This window comes from Varanus komodoensis, unplaced genomic scaffold (assembly GCF_004798865.1).
Source record: "Varanus komodoensis strain SLA01 unplaced genomic scaffold, ASM479886v1 scaffold2, whole genome shotgun sequence".
In the NCBI taxonomy this organism is placed as follows: Eukaryota; Metazoa; Chordata; class Lepidosauria; order Squamata; family Varanidae; genus Varanus; species Varanus komodoensis.
In genome coordinates this window covers 9,951,546-9,976,474 of record NW_025335568.1, presented here as the reverse complement: position 1 = coordinate 9,976,474, position 24,929 = coordinate 9,951,546, and the positions used below count along the sequence as shown (strand labels likewise).

The 24,929-nt window shown below is 45.3% G+C and overlaps 1 protein-coding gene across 1 annotated transcript in view; it reads left to right on the top strand.

Annotated features, from left to right (window-relative positions):
* ANTXR2 (ANTXR cell adhesion molecule 2) overlaps window positions 1-24,929 on the top strand; it is a 133,520-nt gene that overhangs the window by 47,775 nt on the left and 60,816 nt on the right. Inside the window, exons 10-12 of the mRNA XM_044428233.1 lie at window positions 2,151-2,220; window positions 17,765-17,843; window positions 20,677-20,772. Of these exons, the coding sequence (XP_044284168.1) occupies window positions 2,151-2,220; window positions 17,765-17,843; window positions 20,677-20,772 (245 nt within the window). The remainder of the gene's footprint in view (window positions 1-2,150; window positions 2,221-17,764; window positions 17,844-20,676; window positions 20,773-24,929) is intronic.

The window sequence follows — 24,929 nt, the reverse complement described above, 5'->3', positions numbered from 1 at the left end:
AGATAGATAGATAGATAGATAGATAGATAGATAGATAGATAGATAAATTAAAAGCCAGGATATCAAAATATCAGCAATTTTTAGCTTAAAGTTCTTCCTCCAGTAACTAAGCTTTAGGAAGTCAGTTCAGCTTTTAGAATGGGGAAAAACTCTGTGTGGCAGCTGAGAAACTACCAAACACTTGGCTGCTGGAAGAAAGTAGGTAGGGCTTGAGGGATACCTATCCAAGGAAGCTTGCAGGGCCAGATTTTCCTCTTAAACAGTCAGTTGGGCAGTATTGAAGGAAGATGGAGCACTGTGCTAAGTGGACATTTGGTCTAGGAGCTTCAGTTTCTATTTAGTTTTATTTTTTGCAGGATGCAAATTCTGTGATTTTTTTTTTAAGTCTTGGATTTGGCTGGGTTTCCCCAAACCCTCTCCTTCACATTCGGAGAAAAGAAGAAGGATTGCCAAATGGTTGAAAGGAAAGTTGCCAAAGATAACAGCAGAAGACCAACCTTCCCTCCCTCGCCACTCTCTAAAATGAGCGCATTTAAGACAAAAGCATATGGGCATATGCTAACCCACTCTGTCACTGTGAGCAGTGCATCTGCAGCTAGCTGTCAGCGCAGAATGTACCGTGTACAAGAGGAACTGTTTGCTTCTCATGGGCCCGGCCTAATGTCCCATGAGTAAAATAGGCCCGAATGGCAAGGGTCCATAAAGCAGGGAGGCAACCAGAAATATAAGATGCTGGTGATCTACTATAGGACAGCGGGAAGCAGCAGTGAAGAGAACAAGACCCCCTGTGGGAAGGTGCCTGCTGTTGAGAAGTGGCAGGAGAGGTGGCTTTTGAGATGTTAGCATGCACCAAAAGCAGATTGTCCTCTGCCTGCTTTCCAGAGGGCTAGAACTTGGCTTCTTTCTTTCAATGTGGAAGCTTCAATTTTCATATTGTTGATTTCTGTTCTGTGTGGCAGTTTCTGCAACTGGGTGGTGTCACTCTCTTGGAAGAGTCTATGCTTTTTATTTGGAGGTCAGGCCAGCCTGAACAAATGAACAACATGCAAAAGAGTCAAGTGCCAGGTGATGGGAAGAAGGTCTTTTTGCTGGGACTGCACAGCCCGAGTTCCTGTCAAAGCAGCTTCTTCCACTGATCATCCTCTACCTTGTCCTAAGGATTCTGTTCACATTTAACTGGGACTAGGTTTAGAAAGACCCAGTCTTTCTGAGAAGGAGTACTTCAGGGTACTCTGCAAGCACTCCTTCCATGAATGAAAGAGGTCCTTCTCTTCACAGAAAGCTTCAAACCAGTGGTGGATCTTATGGCAGAAGACAGGGAGGTGACTTTTGGCAGTTCTCTCTCTTCCCCCTTCCTATTCCAAAAGGGCCCTCGGCCCTCTGGAACAGACCTTTGAGGGTGCAAAGGGCAACGGGAGGGAATCAGCAAAAGCCACCTCTCCATTCCTCTTCCAGGGAGTGTGTCATGCCAGTTGTGGAACACTCTTTCTGGGAGAAGGGAAATCAGAAGCCAAGCTTTAGGGTAACATCCAGTGCCCACCACGGCTAATGCAGTGGCTTAAACGAGCCTTGCCCAATTTGGACTGCAAATCCCCAAATCCCCATCCAGCAGGGCCACTGATTTGGAACTCTGGGTGTTGCAGTCCAAACGTGTCTGGAAAGCACACGATTGGGGAAGGCTGTCTTAAACTCTCTCTAGCACAATCTAGTCGTACTCACAGGCATGATGGATTCCTGAGAAATCTCACTATGCCAGCAAGAACTGTTCTATTGCACGAAAGATCATTCGTGCTAGTGCACATTATTTATGAAGTTTTTATGTATAAAAAACAGGCTACATTACACAAAGGTTAAGCATATCAGTTGCATTTAAATCATAGGGCACTTATACACTCATGCATTAAGTGGCTGTAAAGAAACATGTTACTGCCAGTAGAAATAGTTATGCACAATTTTCACCAAAGGTCCCTATATTTATCCATGCCTTGGAGGTGTCCAAATTCCACCCATTCATTTACCAAGGCTCCTTTTATGTTGCTGCTAGTGGGGCTTTGGATTCTCCTGGACTGCCCGTTATCTTTACTGTCAGCCTTGCATCTGATAAACATGGAGGGCAATAAGGTCACATGCTGCTTTTGTTTTTGTTTTAGTTGAAACGCCTACGGAGGTGGCATCGGATCATATGCTTTGCCCAGCACCGGTTCTCCATGAAGTTGGCCAGTAAGTATTTAGCCCAGTAGTGAATTAATGCTTCAGTAAGCCCACCCATGACCTGGTTTGGACAATCATCATAGGCTAAACAAACAGGGTGTTTAGCATACACTAAGCATGAGGGTTTGCTTAAGTTGCGGCATCTGCAGCTGCATGCTGGACACTAACTGCTTCCATGACAATCCACCCAACGGTGGCTTGTTGTGTGGCCTGAACCTGCAGGGAAAACAACCTCCCAGGAACCCATGGGCTTGTTTCCTGTTCAAATTAGCTGTGCTGCTTGGGTTCTGACAACAGGTCAAGCTGCAGCCTTGTGGATGAAGGTGGAGATCGCACCCAGCACATGCATGGCTAAAATAAGCCATCACGGTGTGTTTAGCCTTTGATAACTGGGCACACACAGCCCTGTGTGACTGGCCAGCCAAGCCACGCTCCCTTCTCTGGTATGAGAATTTTCTAAAGGTGAATAATTTTTCCAATCAAACAGGATTGTGTCATTTATTATATCCCAGTGCAGCAGGGAGTTGAATTACCTTGCCTTCAGAGTGGCGTGAAACCTGGGAACCCAGAAACAAAGAGAAGAAATGTTCCTTTCATCCTGTTCCCTTGGGGGCTACCTCCATTCACACTTTCCTTTTCCAGTGGTGGGGGGGGGGAATCACGGTGAAAATAACTTTGATGAACCATTTTCTTTTTTGGAATGAGCGAAATCCTTTTCAAAACAAGGTTTTAGTTACTCACAATCTGTAGTATTAAGATTTGTTCATACAGCATTATAGAAGGGAAATTCCTGGGTATTCTGTAGAATTCAATAAGTTCAATGCTAGTTCAAATTTAAAACTTGATATCTAGTTACTAGCCTGTAGTTGTTATTAGTTATGCTATTGGTCTATTGCTGCCATGAGTGTTTCTGGGCTACAGGATATGCACATTTTTATCTTCTGCATTTGTGTCTTCTGGTTTGAACTCTTCCCACGGCAACCGTTTTTCAGATGGTAACGTGCTTTAGTTTCCTGTTTCAGTATATCTCTTTAATTTAAGCTTCTGTGCACCACTTTAATATTGGGTATATTCACCGCTTTGCTTGTACAAACCTCAGTCTGAAACCTCCGGCATCGTTTCCTAGAAGTAAGCTCCACCGAACATAGCGGGACTTACTTGAGTAACACGATTGGGGTTGTCATATGTACACCCTAGTTCACATTAGTGTACGTACCTCAGCATAAGTTTGGGTCATACTTCTGAATAAACCTGCACGGGATATTTCTTGATAAGCTGCACTGGGAGACTTTTTGTCCTGAAAGGTGCCCTAGGTTTCTTGTTTTAATTGCTCTCTAAATTACTTCAGTACACCAAATAGTGCAATTAGATGAGCTGACTAAGCTATAAATCATGCATTTTATGTAGTTAAAGCAGTAAAATAAGTTTAGGTGTGATTAGAAAGTATCATTTATATTTCAGTCTCCCATTCCAATTTCTGTTCCCCATACTAGCTTCCAGATTTCTAGAGATATAAGATTGATTCTTGGGGAGATAGCATTTCTCCCTTCTGCTGACAGGACCAGGTCTGTATTTCACATGGGGGTGTGTCTCTAAGAATGGGAAATGTTTGCTCATTCTCCCTGAGGAAGGGTGACCTTTTGGGGTGAAAGTGTGAGGTGTACCTTTTTAAAGACAGATGTGGAAAAGAGCTGGGCATGTGTGGCTAGGCTAGACCCTGTCTTTTCTCTCTCTCTCTCTCTCTCTCTCTCTCTCTCTCTCTCTCTCTCTCTCTCTCCCTCCCTCCCTCCCTCCCTCCCTCCCTCCCTCCCACCCCCACATCACACACCCTCTCCCCTTTCTGCTATTGCTCTAAGGAAATTCACCGTATCTGAAATGAGCTTCAAATAGTCAAGTGTGACCAAACAAATTTTGATGACACCTTAAAAATAAATCCACAGCCAGTGCTTTTAACTTTGAAAACAGACCAGCTTGTCATAAAGTTGTAACTGGATAAAAATAGAGCACATAAGATGTTTTCTTTTGGATGATGTTTGGGTTCGTGGTTAAAAAAAGTCTTACATTATCATTGTCTCTTGCAAGCTTTTATTAAAATTGTGCGTCACAATGTGTGTTGCCATACAAGAGGCAACAATAAAGTAAGGCACTCGCTGAATACCCACAGCACAATCTTAGCAGTGCTTTCATGAAAATGCTCTTGGGCCTTATTCTAAGTGTCACTAGCCTGGGCTGAAGATCAAATCTGTTGCCTTAAAAGCTAATTCTTCTTTCCACGTTCAGACATGCTTGGGGCCTTGAGGATCATTTTTGCTTAGGCTTAATTTCTTGCATACTTAGGGAGACTTTCCTGCTCCTTAATGCTATTCAAGCTGCTAGGAAGAAGGGCCTATATGGTACCAGTGGGAAACTGCACTGGCTGCAGAGTTACCAATCCATTGCAGGAGAAGAGTATTTCCAGAATAAAGAGCTCTCTAAGATGATCCACACAGTTTTCTTAGGGTCCAGCTCCAGGACACACTCTGGAAACCCTTCCCCTGAAAAGAGCTTCAGGAGAAGGCAGTTTGGATCGGCAAAGGGACAGGTGGAGGAAAGGGTTAAACATTCTTCTCCCCTTCTTCTCCTTGTGTATGCATGCACATGGGGGTTGCTCCTGTTCCCTCTTTAAGAAAAAGAAGAGCTGCTATGGTTTGATTGTATGCAACTCTTTGCCTCTGTCATGTCTCTGTTCCTGGGAAGGTGGCACCCGGCCCAGTGACTGGCATTTGGGAAGCATACTTAGTCCCATTTGGGAGCCTCTGAGAACAGCCATGCAGTTGGGCCCCCAAGTCCCGTTGAAGCATAAACACAAGTGGGAGGCTTCCCTTGGTCACGTCCTCCTCACCCCTTGCTGTTACAGTCTGAGAGGTAAAACAGATGAGCAGAAACCCATGAGCCTGTATTTGGAAGGTGAGCATGTGTGCTTTGATGCCATTATTCAAAGGGATCAGAGATCGGAATGCTGCGCATCAGCATCGGCCATGTGAGAGCAGTGCACCCCGAGCATTTACGCGCAGGGAGCTGTGTGGGTGTGTGAGCGCTCAGGCCTCATTGGATCTTCCTCGTTGGAGTAGGAAATGCTTCCGCCCAGCTATAAAGGCATCACACAGGAGCTCATCCGCCTGAGTTCCAAGATGATCACCACACGCAACCTGCCAAATGAGCACACAATGTGCTGAATTTTTATGGTTGCGTGTCTTGTAAGCCTTGGTGCAAATTATCAGAACATGTTGTATTTTTATTGTGTTGGGATGTGACGGTTGGGCTGCAAAGTGTCGCTGCAGTCGGCACAGCACCAAGTCATAAAGGCACGGCATGGGAAGGACTTGATAGCCAGGCAGTTCTTTTTGGGTAGTTGTACTTATAGAATGCAGCCTCCAAGGCCCATTCAGTCATGTATGGATGCCACTTAGTGGCAGAATTTATTCTGGAATGTTTGATAGATTTTAGAAATGTTGCCGTTTAGGAGGGACGTAGGAAATCGCAAAGAGTTTTGGCCTAGACAGCACGCAGCGAATTAGAAAGCTGACAACTCTGAACGCAAATATACATATTTGAACTTCTGACTTTCCGTTGGCACAGCCTATACTGTTGTTGGAGATCTCCCAATAATCCTTCTCATAGTGAGTGAACTTGAGTTGCTAACTCAGTAGCAATCTGCAAATGGCTTCTTTCTCCTTCTCCTGCCCCACTGCCCATCTCCACGGGATGTGAGTATGGTGAAGATTAAGTTAAAATTATCAGCAAGTCACTTTTGACAGCCTCTAGTACTGTGAGAAATTTCCTAAGTCTGTGAAAGAGTGAGGCAGAAGCGCTTGCTCCTTATAAATGCAAATACACCAGCAAGGAAACGTAAACATGGTGGCAAGGAAAGAGGCTGAGCGACTGAAAATAAAGCGTGCAGCTGGCAAACCACTGGCTAGGACTGGATGCTCACCCCAGTCTTACATACCTATTGATGGTTCTTGTTCATGATGGAGAGTGATAAAATAGCATCTGTAGATTTATGCCTAGCAGCCCGTTGTACCATCAGCAAAGCCTGTAGGGCTTGAGCTACTCACAACAACGGCTGTGTAGTGGAATCATGGAGGTGCATCTCCCGATGCAGAATAAGCATTAACCTGTTGCAGCCGGCATCAGCAAAGCCTGTTCAACGCATTGCTCTTCTTCCTTACATTTCTCACAATTGCATTCATTTCCTCCTCCTCCTCCGTATTCTTTGGGTTGTCCTGGTCATAGGATAAGGGGAGGGAGATACACAGAACAGAGGAACCCTGCTGCCGGCCGCTGGAAAAATTCATCCACCTACCCTTTTGGCTTCTGAGACTTCATTCATTTGCTTTAAGGTGTTTTTCCGCCAGTCTGGTGCTGATACTGGCTGAGAACTTGCTGGGAAAAATGCTTTAAGGCAGTGGCTGTGTAGGAGGTAAGAGACCGGAAAGATTTCTTCCTCCTCTCCTGCAATTCCAGATAGGCAAAATAGACTACATCACCCATGTTCCCCTATGCTAGCCTGGGGATTGTGGGAGTTGTAGTCCAATATGTCTGGAGGGGCCTGCAGACAGGGAAAGCAGGCTTAGTGTTCAAAGTTAACCCATTGGACGCCTGGCTTAGCTAGCCATTTTGCCAAGGCCGTGGTTTCAAGGCAGGCCCGAGACTGTTCTCTGAGAAGACTGCAAAATGCACTCAGTCGGCCTGGCTGTTGAATCCTACCTCAGTGCTGGTGCTAGGACAGCATCCTCTGCCACAACTGAGGGCAGGAGGGAGGTTCACCAGTTTAAGGCAGACTTCACCTCTTGCTAGCCCTCTCCTCTCCCCAGTGCCTGCTGTCTGAGGCAGCTGCTTGCACCAATCGAACCTCAGTGCCAGCCCTGCCCAGCTGCTGTTGCCGCCCAAAGCTTCGCATGAGCATCTCAGCCGTCAGTGACGGCTCCGTTCAAGATCCACCGTTTATGGAATTAGTTGCTGGAAAGAGCTCTGGCTACGAATGCTGGAAAAAGAATCCCTGAAATACCTTGCTGGAATGTCAATTAAGCTACAGCTGAGCAGTACATAAAACCGAACAGGGATTAACCCACAACCAGAAGGTTCCCCTCACCATGCCAACCCAAGCAGAAAGCTCCAACACCCGGTTCCAGAAGTTACAGCTTGGACACGCTCGATGGGGATCAGGCCATAAACTTGTTGCCAGTCTTGAACCAGGTGCTTGAAGGAAACCAGTTAGAAACAACAGCCTTCTACCGCGTCCCACCTGTGGTCTTTCTAGTCCAGGATTGCTGGCACAGACTGGCCTCTGGACTTTCTGGCAGGAGTCCTGCCGAGCCCTACCTGCAGAAGCCAGGGAGTGAACCTGAGCTCTGTCAAATCTCTGCTCAGCCTCAAAGCTCCTTGAGTCAGTTGCAAACACACCTGCGCTGTGTGATCCCCCAGCTCTGCTGTGTAGACTCCGGGGTCTCTGCTGCCACAAGTCTGCTGCTACTTTTCACCACAAGTTGCCTGTCACTTCCATCAGTCCGTCTCTTGGGGACGCCTGCATTCCTTTTCTTGAAGCAATTTGGAAGCTTTTGCGAGATTGCAACGGAAGTTTAGGTTTTATTATTACTATTTTTACCAGTGTTCAGCAACATCTGTCTTAGGAGGACGGTTTTGACAGAGGCATAAACCAGACCCTGTCAAGACATGCTTGGGGACTGTGATGTAGTTTGTGAATGACTCTGTCCTTATGTGAGGTCAGATGAAACCACCCCACAAAGCTGTAGTTTGTGTGGGAGAAAACTGTCATGCCAAGCAGTCCTGTACATAGCTACTCAGAAGCAAGCCTTATTGAGTTCTGGGGGCTTATTTCCACGTAAGTGTGTACAGGACTGCAGCCTGGGCAACCTTTCGCCTCATATTTCATGCTTCTGCTGGACTTATCATAGAACTGTCCCCATGTTATTCTTCCATCTTCTTTTCATTAGCACAATGCCAGAACCGCAGATGATCTTAAAAGCTAGAAGATGCCCTATATGGACTTAGACTGGTGGTTAACACTGACCAGCAGAGGTTCTGCAGGGTTCCAGCCTCACTTGGAGATGCTGGGGATGGAACTGTGGACCTTCCATATGCAAAGCATATACTCTACCACTGAGCCATAGTTCCCCCCAAATGTCAAAACCTCGCCTTGTCTTTTGAATTCCTGAATAACAGAAACAACATCAGCTGGTCAGCTAACACTGGTTCTCTTTCCTGTTAGCCTTTTGCTAGCAAAACCTAGCAAGGTGTTTTCTGACACCTTAAAGGTTAAGATGTGTTTTCTTAAAGAAGCTTTTGTGGTAGGTAGCTCCCAAAAGAGACTTTGGCCAAACCATTCCCTTGCCTCATTTGCATTGTGATCTTCCAGTGTATCCATCTTTTTTCTTATCAAAGAAAATCTGTTAAGGAGCAAAGGTGGAATAGCTGCATGGTGTCTTTTGGCTGGTGGCACTTGACCTGGCCATCTGGAAGCTCCCCTAGAGTTGGAGCTGGAGTAGTGGACTCCTGTCGATGGAAGCCTACGCAAATGTGTGCGCTAGTCTTGAAGATACAATAAGAGTCTTTGTTGCTAGGGTTGTCCTCCCCTCAAAATATGCTTGGATGTCAAGCGGTTTTGAGCCACAAACCTGTCTTTCCCCCTCAATCTTAGCCTTGCACAAAGTGTTTCTGAGGAACCCCTTCCGGACTTCGGAACACCTTAGAATTCAAGAAGACGGTATGGGAATTTGGAGTAGGAAGTTTGTAAAGGAAGCAAATTGCTGGAGTATGAAACTCATGCCCTTACCTACAGTTTCTTCCTATAGTTCCCTTCCAATCTCTCTTTTACACACCATTTCTACTGGGTTTAGACTCAGAGCCTTTGGTTTGTTTAATTATATTCTTGTGTATATTTTCTGAGCAATGTAGGAAACCATTTTAAGCATCTGCTGACAGTGATGATAAGCTGCTGCTGGTTTTTTTCTGCTGTGGAGCTTGGCTGCTTTTGCCACAATGGAATCGTGTCTGAAATGTGCAATGGTTAGTCATTCAGTTGAATTAAAAGGCCAGCCTTTTGAATTATTGACAGCCCTTTTATATGTTGTGGGGTGAATTCGATCTGTTTTCCTCAGAGGCATTTATTTTTTCCACTTGGTGTTGGTGATGAGAAATTGCTTCTGAGAACTGATCAAAGTTGTTTGTGTGTGTTTTAAGGCAGTCAGGAAAGGGGCTGCCATGCAAGGTGACGGATGTTTAGTGTGTTTGCCTAATTAACTTTTGGCTAAGGATTCCGAACCATTAAGAAGCTAGTTAGTATATGTCCCGAATAAACACATCTGGTCCTGTGAACAGTGGCAGTTCTGCCTGGATGTGGGTGACAGATGTGATGATGGTTCCCTCTGTCCTCTCCTTTAAATAATTAACAGCGTGCTGGTGGACGAGCCCTCAAAGCCAGCTGCACAGTCTCTGAGCTGTTATCTGTGGACATGTGCCCCATGCTCATTAGTTTCCTCCATCTAGCGCCGTCTCTCCTCTTTGCTCTTCCAACAATGGTGTTTCGTCTGGCTGGAAACAAAATAAATAGATCTCATTCTTTGAGATCATGCTGGTCCCTTAGCTGCTTGGATTTGAAAAGGCAGTTGTGCGGTCGGGGGGCGGAGGAATTCCGAGTGGACCACCCATGTGGGAATGACTGCCAAGTGTCCATTAGCCTGGGAGATTGATCTTTTCCTTGGAACAAAGGGCATTTCGACTGGACCCACCCAGATGTTACATTATTTGGAAGTGCTGGGTTGAGATTGGAAGCATCCTTCTTTTGAAAGTGGTGGCATCTTGTCTTAAGACGTATTTCTTTGGGTGATGCATGCCTGCCCAGCATGGAACAGCTGGGAAATCGCTGTTAATGGCAGAAGTGGGGTGGGGAGTGGGCGAGAGGGACGGCAACAACAAAGCCCACAACAGAAGAGTGGTGAAGGGCATTTCCACTGCTCTGTATACTGATTGATTAAGAATCGCCATTTCTTTCTCTACTGATCACAGGATAGGGTTTTGTTTTGGATGATTTCTCCTGAAAGTTGGGGAGAGGGGGTTGCAAAACGCTGCTTGTTGGTTTAATTCCTAATTTGCACAAATGCAAGGTGTTAAAATGTGACTTCAGTTCATGCTGCCCACAGGCGGGGGGAGGGGGGAATGCCATCCCTTCACTTTTGAAGATCTCCAAGACTTCCTTATTTCACGGTTGTTCCATAATGCTCAACTACGCAGCTGTCACTGCCTTCTTCTGCCGATCTGGGCTGCGTCTGCAACCTTTAAAAAAATGCACGATGGTCAACAATAGCGCAGCTGTCCTTCCGCCTAGCCGAGATCTCAAACCTGCAATTTGGCAAGAAGGACAGAACAAATTGGATAAGTACCAGTAAGCATGTTGCAAAGGAAAGAAAAACAGGACTGCAATGAACCATACAACTTGTTTGATAGAAATGATTTAAGCAGGCATATGGCATAGTTAAGCACGCTTTTGAAAACATTGGCCTGTTTTTTCTTCATTCCATTCATGTATTACATGTCTATACTACCCAATATCCAAAGCTGTAAAGATGAAAAATTTAAAAATACATTATACCCCCCCCCAAAAAAATACTCCCCCATATACATCTACACATATATCGGCAAAACACAGAGATACAAACACAGATATCTAAAACAATTCTAAACAATCCACAACAGAAAACACGTCTAGGACTGGATTAAAACTTCATCATATGTTATCAGATAAGAAAAGGAAGGTCTTAACTTGGGACCAAAAAGACAATCATTTTGGTGGCAGATGGGCTTGTCAAGTAGACCATTCCACAACTGGGGACCAGCATCTCTCCAGTTCAGTTGCTGGAACCCGAGTCCCATGGGGGCAGGGCCATCATTTCCTCTCTTTCTTTGCTCCTTCTTTTTCAGCCATCATGTCTGTCTCTTCCCAAAATCTCCTCTTCTTTTCCACTTCCTTCTTCCAGGGGGCTGCCAGGAGAGTGATGGGGTCCCTCTCCCCAGAGGTCTGGCTTGATCTTTGCAGAGGGCTTTTGAAATTAGGTCTGGGGCCACGTGGGATGTGGCTGAGGCTGCAGAAGAACTCAAGGCAATGCAGAGTCCAAAGGCCAATAGCCAGGTTCAGCAGCAAGTCTCAGAGCAGGCCAAGAAGTATGTTTCAAGGCAGGACAAAGGTCAAGATCCAGAAAGACAGACAGAGGTGCAGGTACCTTGAGCAGCATAACTGGGCAGAATACCTGGCAAGCATCAGGCAAGATGCAGGAGGTGAAACGCAGCTAGTAGGCAAACCTGCATTGCTAAGGCAGGATCTGGTCAGGTGAGATGCTGGCCCGATAGCAAACAAGATAGCATTGCTGAGGTCGGTTCTGGAGGGAAGCACTGGCTCTCACAGCTCTTTCCCCAAGCTTCCCAGAGTGCTTCCCAGTCAGGAGGTTGAGCACTCCAGCACGGCTTGGGACCAATTGGGCTAGTACCGAGGTGGGCTTCTGGTTCTGGCCACTATTTGGCACCCCAGAGCAGCTCAAATCCTGACATGCATGGATAAAGAGTTTGCCAAAAGTGGGGAAGAGAAAAAGGCTTCCCTTTCAAAACTGAGTGCAATTGCTTTTCTAACTCAGGGATTCAGTTCATAGGAACCTTTGACTGAAGCTGCTTGGCACATGACCAGGCCCTGGCCAGAGGAGTTTATTCCAGGCTCAGACCGTTTTTCCCAGCAGGGGAAGCAGAAGACTTGTGGACTGGGGATTTCTGCATGAAGAACATGTGCTGCACCATTGACCTGTGGCCTGTTCCTTTAATGCGTATGCCAGGCTCTTTAGCCCTTGTCCTAGGTTCCTAACCAAGCTATTAAGAACCAATGACTATTAATTGCCCCTGGAGGGAACAGCCATTAACATATGTAAACTGGAGAAGAGCTGATTCCCTCACCTCACACTGGCAGGAGTGACTAAAATAGGTATGCGCAAACAGGTGGGCCACTCAGCAGGGTTAACAAGCCCCGCAGGCTTGTTTGGAGCCTCTGTTGGTCAGCATAACTGAGGATCAGCTTCCCTGATCTGCATATTAGACCACCTAATGGCTGCATGAATGAATTACAGCTGAAGGGTCCAGAGCTGTGTCCTCCAGATGTTTTGCCCTGCAGCTCCTATCATCCTCAGCATTGACTATGTTGGTTAGGGCTGATGGGAGTTGTGGGCCAAAACATCTGGAGGGCAACAAGTCCTATGGTTTTCAAGTACTACATTCCTGATTTTTAACAAGATCAGATTTCTGAAGTAAAGAAGGCCCATAACGGAATGGTGATCTGTTTAACATACCTCCAGCAATGTATTTTCAGATGCCCCAAATCCTGATGCCATGTTGAATGTAATCCTGGACACATGTACCTGGAACTGGGAGTCAGTCCTACTGAATTCGATGGGTCTTACTCCTGAGTATGCATGCAGAGGACTGCACTGTTACTTTTGTCAAAATGCTGGCACCTAGATTCCAGAAACCTCATTAGTTGCTGTCACTTTAATAACTTTTTGAGCAGTTGTCGGTTTAATATTCAGTGTGTGGAAATTGGAGGCAAATTATTTATTACTTCCAGCAAATGTCTTTCATGGTTTTTATTTAATTTCCCCCTCCTCATGCCATCTTTTTTTAATGGATAATGAAATGGCAATCTTTAATTGGATGCTCATAAAGAAAGGAGCAAATGACTACTTTGAAAATAGCTTATAGTGAATTGAAGTGTCAGCTGTATTTCAAAATATTGGAAAACGCTTTCCAGACCAAAGATGAGTAGGATGCGTGGCAGGTGGTCAAGTCCCTCTCCTGTGTTTTTTGTTTAAAGCAATCCATACATGCACAAAGGAAAGAATTGTGTTCATAACTGAGGATTTATCCCTGGCCAATAGCTGTGTTCGCTAAGTTGAACAGTGTTTAACATGAATTTGGCTCACCCCCGATTGGCTTACCACCAATTAGCCTTGGAATCTGCCTACTACTGTGAGCAGGGTCAGGTCCTAGAGCAATTGCAAACTAATCTAGAGGATATGTTTTGAGCATAGGCAGAATGTGGCGCTGCCCTCCATCTTGGTTGGATGACTTCTAGCAATAGTGTTCAGTGCTTTGGATGGGAGTCAGAAGTACATCAGCAGAGCCCTGTTGGATCCAGCTAAGGGCCCATGTAGTCCAGAATCCTGTTCACACGGATACTCAGGCAGCTCCCCATGGAAAACCCATAAACTGGACCTGAATGCAACCACACTCTCTTGCTCATGTTCCTCCGCAGTTGGCATTCAGAGGAATGATGTTTCCAGCACTGGAAGGAATATATGGAGTCTGGAGTCCATCTGAGCATCTGACATAAAGCATTTCTAGGAGAAAATTAACATCAGAGGAGATTTCTTGAGAGACTGTTACTTAGTATTTATTTATTTATGCATTCATTCACTTATATTCTGCAATTAAATTAGTACTAACGACTCTCTAAGTGGATTGCATGTGTTAGGGCATATGTCTACAGTGGACCAGGTTCTTCCTGTGAAGTCTTCAACAGGTTTAAAAAAGAAATGTATATAATTATATCTAATTGCCCTTAAATCAGTAACAAGGAAAAGGACTTAAGAGGTTTTAGTTTCCAGAGAGTTCTGGATGGTTAACATTGGATTGCACCTGATATGAAGAGACAGATATCATCAACATCTCGGCTATGATATCTCCACCATAGAGTCATTCCTCCACTTTCCTCATTTCTGCAGTTTCTTTTAAAGGAGACATTCACTTAATCAGTACTGCTTTGATTAGGATCTGGACCATCATGAAGTTCTGCTTGTAGATTTATGCACTGTTGGCCTGAAAAGCAAAGGACAACTTTTCTCTAGCAATTTCAACTGACTGTTTAGACAAGACTTAAAGGAACACATTCTCCTTTAGGTCTCTCTTGGGTTCATTCTAACTTGAGGAACTCGTCACAGCCATTTCATCGGGGTAATTGAAACCTGATTTTGGCCAGGCATTGCTTAGATTTTGGGCATGTCTCCATCTACAAATTAAGCTTTAAATGAGCAAACAAAACAGAAGGGCAAAACAAGGGGTGGTGTTTTCTGCTTTGCAACTATCAATTCAGCTGCCAGGCAGAATAGCTCTTTCAAAATACTGTGGTTTTTCAGGGTGAGTGGGAGAGAGTTGATTCTTATCTTGCCAGGAGATGATGCATGGGCTCAGATGTGCTCTTAGCAACACCTCGAGAACCCTGTCTATCTGTCTGGAGCCTCTGAGTTACCACTGTACTGAGTTGTAAGGAGTAGGAGAGAGAAGAAATGTAAGAAGCAAGTACAAGTGGTACTGAGGAGTTTCAAAAGACTCAGAAGCTCAGTTAAGGTCAGGGTTGAAACTGAGATAACTTTAAATTGCTGTCTAGATCATGGCATCCGGTCCTATCACTTCCTGGCAAATAGATGGGGAAGAAATGGAGGTAGTGACAGGTTTTATTTTCTTGGGCTCCAAGAACACCACAGATGGCAACTGCAGCCAAGAAAATGAAATTGCTCCTTGGAAGGAAAGCTATGGCAAATCTAGACAGCATACTGAAAAGCAGAGACAACATCTGCCAACAAAAGTGCGTACAGTCAAGGCTATGGTTTTCCCACTTGCAATGTATGGCTGTGAAAGCTGGACCATAAGGAAGGCTGAGCGCCGAAGGATTGAGGCCTTTGAATTGTGGTGCTGGAGGAGACTCCTGAGAGTCCCTTGGACCGCAAGGAGATCAAACTGGTCAGTCCTAGAGGAGACCAACCCTGACTGCTCTTTAGAAGGCCAGATGCTGAAGATGAAACTCAAATACTTTGGCCACCTAATGAGAAGGAAGGACTCCCTGGAGAAGAGCCTAATGCTGGGAACAATTGACGGGAAAAGGAGAAGGGGACGGCAGAGGATGAGGTGGCTGGATGGGGTCACTGGGGCAGTGGAGGAATGTTGTCCATGGGGTCGTGATGGGTTGGGCACGACTTCACAACTAAACAAACAAACTAACAAAAGCAGCTGTTTCCTGTGTTCACCGTTTTACTCTGGTGTAGGCATAGGGCCCCATCTGAATCTGAAAAGCACTCCTGCTCCCCATGTGGTAGAGCTGATTTGAACCGGGGTCCTGCACCTGCTGTAGAGAACTGCAGCTCTGGGGTCCAATGCAGGTCCCCCAGATTAAGCAGGAGCACCTGCTTCCATGTTTCCTCAGCCACCATTCCTTGGTGGCTTCCTGGTGTCCCTGCCATTTTCCTAGCTCCATGCCGAAAGGCTGATACGCAGCCCCATGCCGGAGGCCCAGCTACCTGCAGTAAGAACTTCAAGCAACCATGGGCTGGTTTTTGCATTTTGGTCCCTGCTTTGGCCTCTGCCTCTTCCCGGCACTGGGATTTAGCCTCCAGCAACTTCTCTGAAATCCTGCATGTCCCCTTGAAAGAAGTTCCCTGACCCTGACAGATTCTCTGCTGCTTTCTGCTCTCACTGGTGGAGGAGTCTCAGATCACCTGTTCTTTTTCACCTGTTCCTTTTAACAGAGGCTCAAAACAGAGACTACTTTAAATCTTGTGGATAAAGGGCATCCCCTGCCTCCTAATTCAGCTCTATAGAAACTAGCATGTGAATGAGGGGAGGGGAGGAGAATTTAAGATCAAGACTGGAACCCCTGTCCTTAAGCTAGACCAAAATCAATTAAAAAGGCATTGCTTCTAGGTTCAGTAATTTCCGTCTCGGTACGTGAGATGCACATTCTAGCTGTAAGCACATTGGCCCAGGCTGTAAATACGGAAGTTGGTATAATTCATTGTATTGGACCCCAGTCTCAGACCCCCTAGTCTACCAAGAAAGAGAGAGCCAATTCTGGGTTGGCTCCCATGGGAGCTGGACTGGGGAGACCTGGAGGTGAATCCCCACCTACTAAGATGACCTTGTGGTGGAGCCCGAGGGGGCAGCTTTGGCTGGAAATGTGCAGAAATCTCTGATCTGCCTTTTGCAGTTCAAAGCTGAGTATAAATGGAAACTTGTTGAGTCTTGCCGAAGCCAGGGAGGCCGCGAACTGCTGAGCTATAATCTTTGCCATGTGTTTGGGAATTTCCAGGCTTTTTGAAGAAATGACCAACCACTTTGCTACTAATGTTTCTCTGATGCCTGCCGGTTCTGCACAAAGAGTCTTAGCCATCTGTAATTAGTGGCTTTTATGCTGTGTATATATATGTAGCCAGCGTGGTAATTAGCATGTTTATTGCCAATCCTGACATTTTTATGTACACGAATGAGTACTTTACAGCTATATGTAGTTCTTCGCATCCCAGGATCTTCTAGCTGGACCAAAATCTTTAAACCATTCAGCATCTCTGTGAGAGGTTGAACATTTTTAACCATCCATTTCCCCACTGGCATTAAAACACTTATATTTTCTAATTCAGGGGCCTCTTGTCAGACAGTTATTTTTGTATGTTTTATCACTCCCTGGATAAAATGCTGGTTAGAATTAGTGGTTTTGGCTCTCCGGTGATAGTTACCTCTTTTGGTAAAACTACCTTTTGCAACTTAAACTGGGCAGTTTGGGCTTCTGGCCCCATTGGACTTTGGGCAAAGCAGGGTCAGCTAGTGCTGCTGTTTCTCCTTCTTCAGCCACTCTTCACTTTCCATTGCAAAGGGCTTCAAAGCCCTTATTGGGTCCAGCCCTCATAATGCGTCTGGTATTAATTCCCAACGGATGGCATGAGATTGTGTTGTCCCAGGCCACACAGTTAAATTGGTTGCAGAGTGGGACCTGATCGGGGGGCGGGGGCACATCAGGGGGTACCTGCTGTAGCAAAGCTTTCCAGGTACCATGGGCTATTATTTTTTCCAGGTCTTCAATAGTGTCCCTCTTCCCAAGGGCTGAAGCAGAGCTTATTTTGCATCCAGATCTAGCAGTTGCAACTAACTCTTTCTTCTATCTCTATAGAGTGGTTCGGAGTGGCTTGCTGCTGAATTTTGGCAACAGTCTAGGTTTTGGGGCAGGATGCTGGAGGGACTATGGAAAGGCCCAGGGTGGGATCCTTCCAGACCGCCTGCTAAACATAGAAGGCTGGGGAGACAGAGTCTACCCTGAGATGCTAATTTGGTTTCTGTGTGGAGATCCTGGAGACTCTTTTTCTCCAAAAGGGAGTACTTGACCACACAATCCCCTGTTTATAATCTGGAGGGGTTTTGTTTGGGAACAGCTTTCTCATTGCTTCTTCTGTTCCATGGCTGAGCAGGGATCTGTAGCGTGGCTTCCTTTGCCCAGTAGTAGTTGCGCTGATCCGTTATCTCGAACCCTGCATTGCTCAGCCCCAAGGCCTTGCACTTGAACTGTGCAGAAAATCAGTGACATCTGAAAGACTTGGCCGCTTACTGCATTCCCTGTTCTATTTTAGCTGCATCTGGCTGGACAGCTCAGCAAACATACTATTAAATTTTGTGTGTGTGATTTTTTTGTCTTTTTCAGAACGTTGGAAGTTTATGTCAGTCTGAATCAAGGAGAGGCTCTCATCTCCAGTTCTTTAACCATTACTGCGACAAATTGTGTAAGTACTCACCTGACAAAAGCCAGGAATTCATGTATCAGCTGGGCTCTCCCAGCAGAATGGCGAGGAGCTTGTTAAGGTTCAAAAGGTGCCCGTTTCCCATTGTTCAAAAGTCAGAATAATTTCCCAAAGCCATGCCAGATCTGATGGCCTTCAGCAAGAGATCCAGTGTGCTATAGTCATTGAGACTGTGGGACCAGGACTCGAGAGATCTGGATTCTAGTTCCCAATTAGCCATAGAGCTCCCTGGGTGCCTTTGGACCTGTCACAGACGCTTGGCCGAACCCACCTCACAGGGTGGTTGTTGTGAGGATCAGACTGAGAGGCAGAGAATTATATAAGCCACATTGAGTTCCTTGACAGGAAAAAAGGCAGGATAGAAATAAAATAAATTAATGCCTTGATGCGACTGCCCTCAATCATTCTGTAGACAAAGGTTGATTTGCTGAGAGAATGAAACTGTTTTCCTTATCGAAGCCACTTCACTTCTAGGAATTGGAAGGCAGGAGCAGAACTTATGTGCTTACTGACAGATTCTGCAACAATCAGAAAGTGGAACTGTACAAAATCCCTTGCAAAAGATGTTGTCTTTTGTTCCTGGCCCAAAGAGAGGAATTAACTTGTTGCTTGGGTGGCCCACGGAACACCCTCTGACCTATTCAGAAAACCAATACAGTTACAGGAAAAGCAAAAGGGAGCTTTCTTTTGCTTGCTTCTCTTCCGCATCCGTATTTCTTATGGCTGTATTGTCCATAAGAAACATTCCAAAATCCATATACTGGCCTTTATTACATAGAAACATAGCGAGAAGGGGGCTCCCGGGCCATCTAGTCTGACCCCTGGCTCCAGCTGGCTCTGCTGATGACATGCCTACCATGTGCATGTCTTTCCACCAACAGGCCAGGTGCTCGCCTGCCTCTTCTACTTTGCCAACTTGCTTAACCTCTCAGGTGCTGAAGAGTTCCCTGATCTCAAAAACTTGTACATTCTTTCTGCTCTTTGAATTGGCCTAATCAAGGCATTATAGAGATCTTGGGATCATCAGCCATCTCTCTCTAAAGCCTGTCTTGCAAGGCTTGGGATGAAAAGAGGATCAATTCCATATTGCCATCTGGAGCTCCTCGGTGGAAATATGAGTGGGAACATGAAAGATAAATTTAGGGTGGTTGGCAGTCCGTTTACAAGGCATGTAGTTTCCTTTTCTTTGGCACATGCTAAGTCTTATTTATTAAGTCTTATTTACATATGTAAGGAGCTCTCCTGTAGTTGATAGAAAGCTCCAAAGTCCACTTTCCTTTCGAAGTCCCTTTGAGAAACAGCTTGCTCTTTGAACAACTGCCGGCCTCCATCCACGTCTGTAGAAAAGGGTCTGGAGGTCTGGCCACATGTGGGTTTTGATCAAGATGTTGCTCTTATGAAAGGAGGTTCTAGCTTTCTGCACTGGAAAAAGGCGAGGTTAGATTCTTCAGAAAATGTTCATGTTACAGCAGGAATGAAAGAATGACGAATAATGCAAATTGAATTTATTTTACTCACTAGCATTGAAGCAACAAAGCCCTTTGTTGGCAAAACCAGTAATATCAGTCTGGCTTTGACAGCAGGGTAAACCTAGCAAAACTGGAAAAGTGGTTTAGTTATTCCATTAAAAGTGGCTGTGGTTATTCTCCAATGTCAGCTTTATATTTGCTTCTTTCAACTTTCTGCCCATTGTATTCAACTAAGAATGTGAAGATAAGAACTGGAAAATATGGACGTTCCTACCAATGAATTTTCTTTTTCAAAATATTTGTAAAATGTGTGAATCTCTTATTTACCAGCAGCCTGGTCTTTGGTTAAACCAACTTACTTATTTGGTGTCTCAGCCCTGAATATTATTTTGACAAACAGGAAACATATTTGCAGATTTTTCACTGCAAGAAAAAGTAGCAGATCAAATAACAATGAACAAGCTACATCCTGAATATTGCAGCCACAAAAGGCCTCCATTTTTTAATGTAAAAACAAAGCTTGTGTACTTTCAGACAAGCCGCGTAGAAGCGAATTGGTATGCATGCCAACTCAGAAGTAAGTTAAGTTCAATCAGATTTAACTCAGGACAGTGTGAGTCGATGGAGCCTGGAATGGCCAAGATGCTTGGTTAGCACTTACTAAATATATATGCATGAAGAGGGGCAAATGAATTCAAGCTGTCCATTTATAACGTTCATGGAAGATTTTAAGCATTTCAAGACTGGCATTATGCAAAAATCCCAGATCTCTCGAGTCCTAGTCCCGCCTTCTTACCCACCACACCACTTAGATGCTGATCTTTAACAATTGAAATGAGAGCCAGAGTGGCGAGGTGGCCAGAGTGTTGGCCTGGGACTCGGGAGCCCCGGGTTCTAGTCCCGCTCAGCCATGAAGCTTCCAGGACCAGTCACTGACCTTCCGTGCAACCTACCTCTTTCACTACTTGTACAAATCAGATGGAGAAGAGGAAAAAGTATCATCTAAATAGAACTAATACATAAGATTACCAACAGTAAAAGCGTTAAAAGTGTTAAAAATATATGTTTAAAAAAACTAAGTTAAAAAGATGTATCTTCACAACCCTTCTGAGACCGAGAACGTGGGACCAATGATAGTCCTTGAGGAAGTGTGCCCCATAGTTTGGAGGCAATGCAGAAGAAGGCCTTCTCATGCACACCTGACCAGTGGTTTCCTGCAGGTAACAATGTCTCCAGGTGGCTTCTCCTGGAAATTCCAGTACTTGGACAAGTTCCTAGTGGAGAAAATGGTTGCTTTGCACATTTTTGTTAGCTAATTCTCATTTTCCCCTTGCCCCTTTCCATAGGCAAATGGCATTGCTGCACTTATAGCTATTCTGGTGTTGCTGCTCTTACTGGCTCTTGCTCTGCTCTGGTGGTTCTGGCCCCTGTGCTGCAAACTGGTGAGTCCAAACAAGTCCAAAATTATAGTGTGTCCATCCATCCATCCATTCCTCCGTCCGTCCGTCTCTCTGGGCAGCTGATTTTGGTTTCTTGTTGACTTCTGCCTGATGATAATGTATAACATGGTGCAGGGTGGAGTCAGCTGCCAATTGCCACGCAGCATAACTTTCATTTCGGTCTCCCTTTTCATTAAGGCTCTCCCTTTCATCCCAGCCACATCTGCTTGTATTTGGTTGGGACGTGGAGAAGGAACTTCTTTCTGGCCACGTGTTGGTTGCAGATCTCCCTTTTCAGGGATGGCTGCTCTTTTGTAGGACCATATGACATTTAAACCCAAGCCAGTTGAGATGTTCTGATTTCCATGCCGAATCCTACTCTGCCCCACTGAGAAGGCCATTTCCCTGCTGGCCAAACACCGTCTTTTGGCAGGGATGCCCAGAGGAGAGGATCAGAAGATGAACTGAATGCCGGGCCAGGTGTGTTCAGCAGGTGACAGATTGTGTGAGCCTTGCTTACAAAAACAGGCAGAGTTTTGGCTAGGACCATGCAGGTGCCACTGCTGGGGGGTGGTGTGAAGAGTGAGAGGCCTGACTCAGGCGCCCTTGCTGCATGTACTTGTGGGTGACTCTCATGCCTTCTTGTGCAGAGGAGTGCAAATTGAGTGGAAGCTGGCTGAGATGGCCTCAGAGTGCCTCAGTTTTCCTGCACCTAATTCTGGCCTCTTAGGGTAAGATTATTTATTCCTAAAATTGACCCAGGGCACTCCTGTCCAGACAACATATGCAGGACAGCTTGCAGCAAACAATAAAAATACCCTAACCTATAAGAAACACTTAGCGCAACAGCTGAGTGCAGAGATAAATCCTGGGCAGAATCGATTTGGTAACTTAATAAAGGACTAAGAAGAACAGGGAAAGGTCTGAGGGTCTCTGTTCTTAAAGCACCGCTGTAGTGTTTTCCAGAAAGGATTGGGAAGTATGAAGGACTTGGCAAGTTGCGTTACTGGTTATGGTACTGATAATTAAAATGTAAAATGATGCGATTGGACCAGCACAACAAGGTGGGATTCATCCATTCATTTTGTCTTAGCCATTTATTTAAAACAGGTGGGAGAGTTGCCCTGTGGGACTTCCCAGTCCTGCTTGTGACCGGCTCTCCCCATGCAGCAATCAGGGTTTTGTGGCGCCTCCCCTGGTACCCTTGGAAGCGTTGTAAAAGCCTAAAATCACCAGATGGGGAGGGGCATAGGAGTGGGTGGCTTGTTGCCCAGGATGGGAAGAGCTAGACCTCCCCTTCACGTGTTGTGACCTCTCCTTGAGAGGTCATTAAAAGGCCACCAAAGGTTCCTCGTCCTGGTCTAAAGTGGAAAACTTTCAAGGCAGCCCACAAGGATTGGAAGAGATATTTATTTATTCAACTATTATTCTGCAGTTAATTATTCCCAAGGACTCTCTAAGTGGATTAGAAAGTGGATTATAACAACAGAAAAATAGAAATAATAGAACAGCCTATAAAAATTACGACAAAGGCCTCAGTTGAGTAGCAGCGATGCATCCCTCTGCCAACTTTCTAGTGGCAGATCAGTGGGAGCAGTGAAGGTTAAACTACAGGTAGCATTTAAACGCAGAAGTATTCTTTCATTAAGGCAGTTCGCAAATGAATAGCTCCAAGCATGACCAAGTAAAGGCATTGTGCAGCCCTTCTATCGTTTCCTCATTAATGGATTTCTTTTTCCGATGAGAAAAAGATGGAAGCAGCCGTTAGAAAATGCAGGAGGGCTACAAACTGGACACCTCCATCCACATTTTTAAAAAATCCGTGAATCAGGCAGGCAACTGCATAAATCAAAATTCCTCTCGAGAAGGACAATTCATGCCCCAAATCAGTGGGAGCTCACCCTTCTCCCCAGTGTGCCCAGTCAACCTGCAGCTCGTTTTCAGAATTTCAGCATGGGCAATTTTAGGAAATTCTATTGTAGATTTGCTCTGTGCAAATGGATCGAGAATGCTTTGTCATAGCTCTGCCGGGCAGCAACGGAGGCTGAAGTCTTGCTTTTTCCCTTTAAAATTGAAATTTTATTCCACCCCTTCCTTTAAGGAGCACAGAGCCGTGTAAAAGTCCCCTGCCCCATTTTTATCCTCAAAGCAACCCCGTGAGACTGGCCAAGATTATCCAGTGAAGCGTGCTGGGAATCTGAACTCTGCTTTGCCAGGTTTTAGTACAACACTGGTTGCTACGGCAGACTGGTCCTTTATGCCTTGTGTACGCTTAAAAACTCCCTTGTGATTATTACTTGGTCCAGTATTGAAACATCGACAGGGCAGGACTGTGCGAGATTTGCGTTGTGCTTCCCTTTTTCAGCCTGAGCCTCGCAAGTGAATTTGCATCCACGTACACAACTGCCTGTTTGTGTGAATGTTTTTATAAGGGAAGCCACGGTCTGTAAGCCACAGATTTCCTGGGTGCAATACCTAGTGAATGTGATGGCCTGTCTTGCAGGAGCGTTGTAAAGCATTATCCAGGCTATTTGCCTGAAGCACTTGAGACACAGCAAAATGCTGTATTTTATTTCAAATTATTGAAATATCTTCGATCGTCCTACAATCTTTTTCTTGCTCCTGTGACTTGTCAGAGGCTTGTCAAATCATATACCTCACAAATAATATTCTTTCTATCTCAGTAAGTGGAATGGTTTTGTTTAGGGAGCTGCTTTCATTATCTTCTATCTGTTTAAAAAAATCTAAAGACAAACAGGCAGAAAGGAAGGAAAGGAAGGGAAATGATACTTCAGGGTTTGGAAAAAAAATAAAATTAGCATAGAAAGGGAAGTATCTCCCCCACCCCACCCGCCCCATCATTCAGCCCTTCCTTTTTGGCAGCAACCAGTTGGCGTCTAGTGTGTCAAATGAATTGGGCATGCTGTTTAATTGTTGGCAGGAGCCAGTTGGTAAATCTTTTTTACTTGATCTACAGTCCATGCACATCACCAGGTTGTTAGTTTTTAGGTTTCTCCCCCCACCTCTCTTCTTTAAACAGTTCACTGTTGACAGTTCTTTCGCTCTTTTCTGAATGTTAGAACATAAGCCTGCATCAAACCCATTCTGGTGCTGACATTTCTTAATGCCCACCTCGTTGGAACATTATAATGAAAAGTGTTAATGAGCAGATCAAAAGGACTGTTGCCTGAAGCAACTTGCTTTTTAAGAAAAATGAGAAATTGATTTTTTTTATATCTTTGAGAAAAGAAATCGGCTTTCCTCCAAAATCTAATCTTATTATTTAAAAAAAAAATACTTTGTTTGCGGCAAAGCAAATGCCAAGGAGCCCATTCCTGACAATGATGATAATAAAAAATCAAACCAAATAAAATTGGAGAAGACTCAAACTCTGCATATGGTAAACAAAATGGAGATTTACTCTCCTGGGCTCTTGGGACAGCATTTAAAAAATCTGAATTAAACAGAAATGCTGGCTGCCTTGCAATATTATGTCTTTTAACATCTGCAAGTTCTCAGGCTGTCGAAGTTATGTACACTGTTCCCCCCCGCCCGCCCCCAAAAGATAAGGAGGTCCCGCATTTCTCTTTATTTTTGAAGATGAGAGCGATCCAAATAACTAACTTGTCCCCTTATGTTTGTGTGTGTGTTCCCGGTGCGTGAGATAAGTGCAGCACTCTACCTGAGACAGGTAAACTGGCCAGTGGCACTTCCTGGCCTTCTCCTGCCAGTGCTCAGCCAGTCTGGGCAGAGCGACACCTGCATGGGAGGCCGCCAAGGACTCCTTCCGAAAGCGCACTGGGCCGCCCTTCAGAAGAGAGGTCCAACTTTTTGGCTTCAGAGCTCAGGGCCAAGCAGCCATGTGTGCATGTGTGCGCACACTCATGTACACATATGCGCTGGCACATACAAACAGCAGCAGTTCTGATTCAGAGAGCTCTTCTCGTGCTGCTCATAGCAGTGGGGGGAAAGGAGACGGGTATCCGGATGCCTGGGGAAGTGTGGAGGGCCTTCTCTTTGCCAAGTCATTCCCAGACAGATTGCTGAAAAAGTAATTGCTCCAGCCTGCAAGGATCCCTTCGTGGAGGGAATTTGTCCCTGGCAGAAGGGTCATAGTGTCCCTGGGGACCTTCCAGGGCTGCATGCAGCCCCTAAGCTCA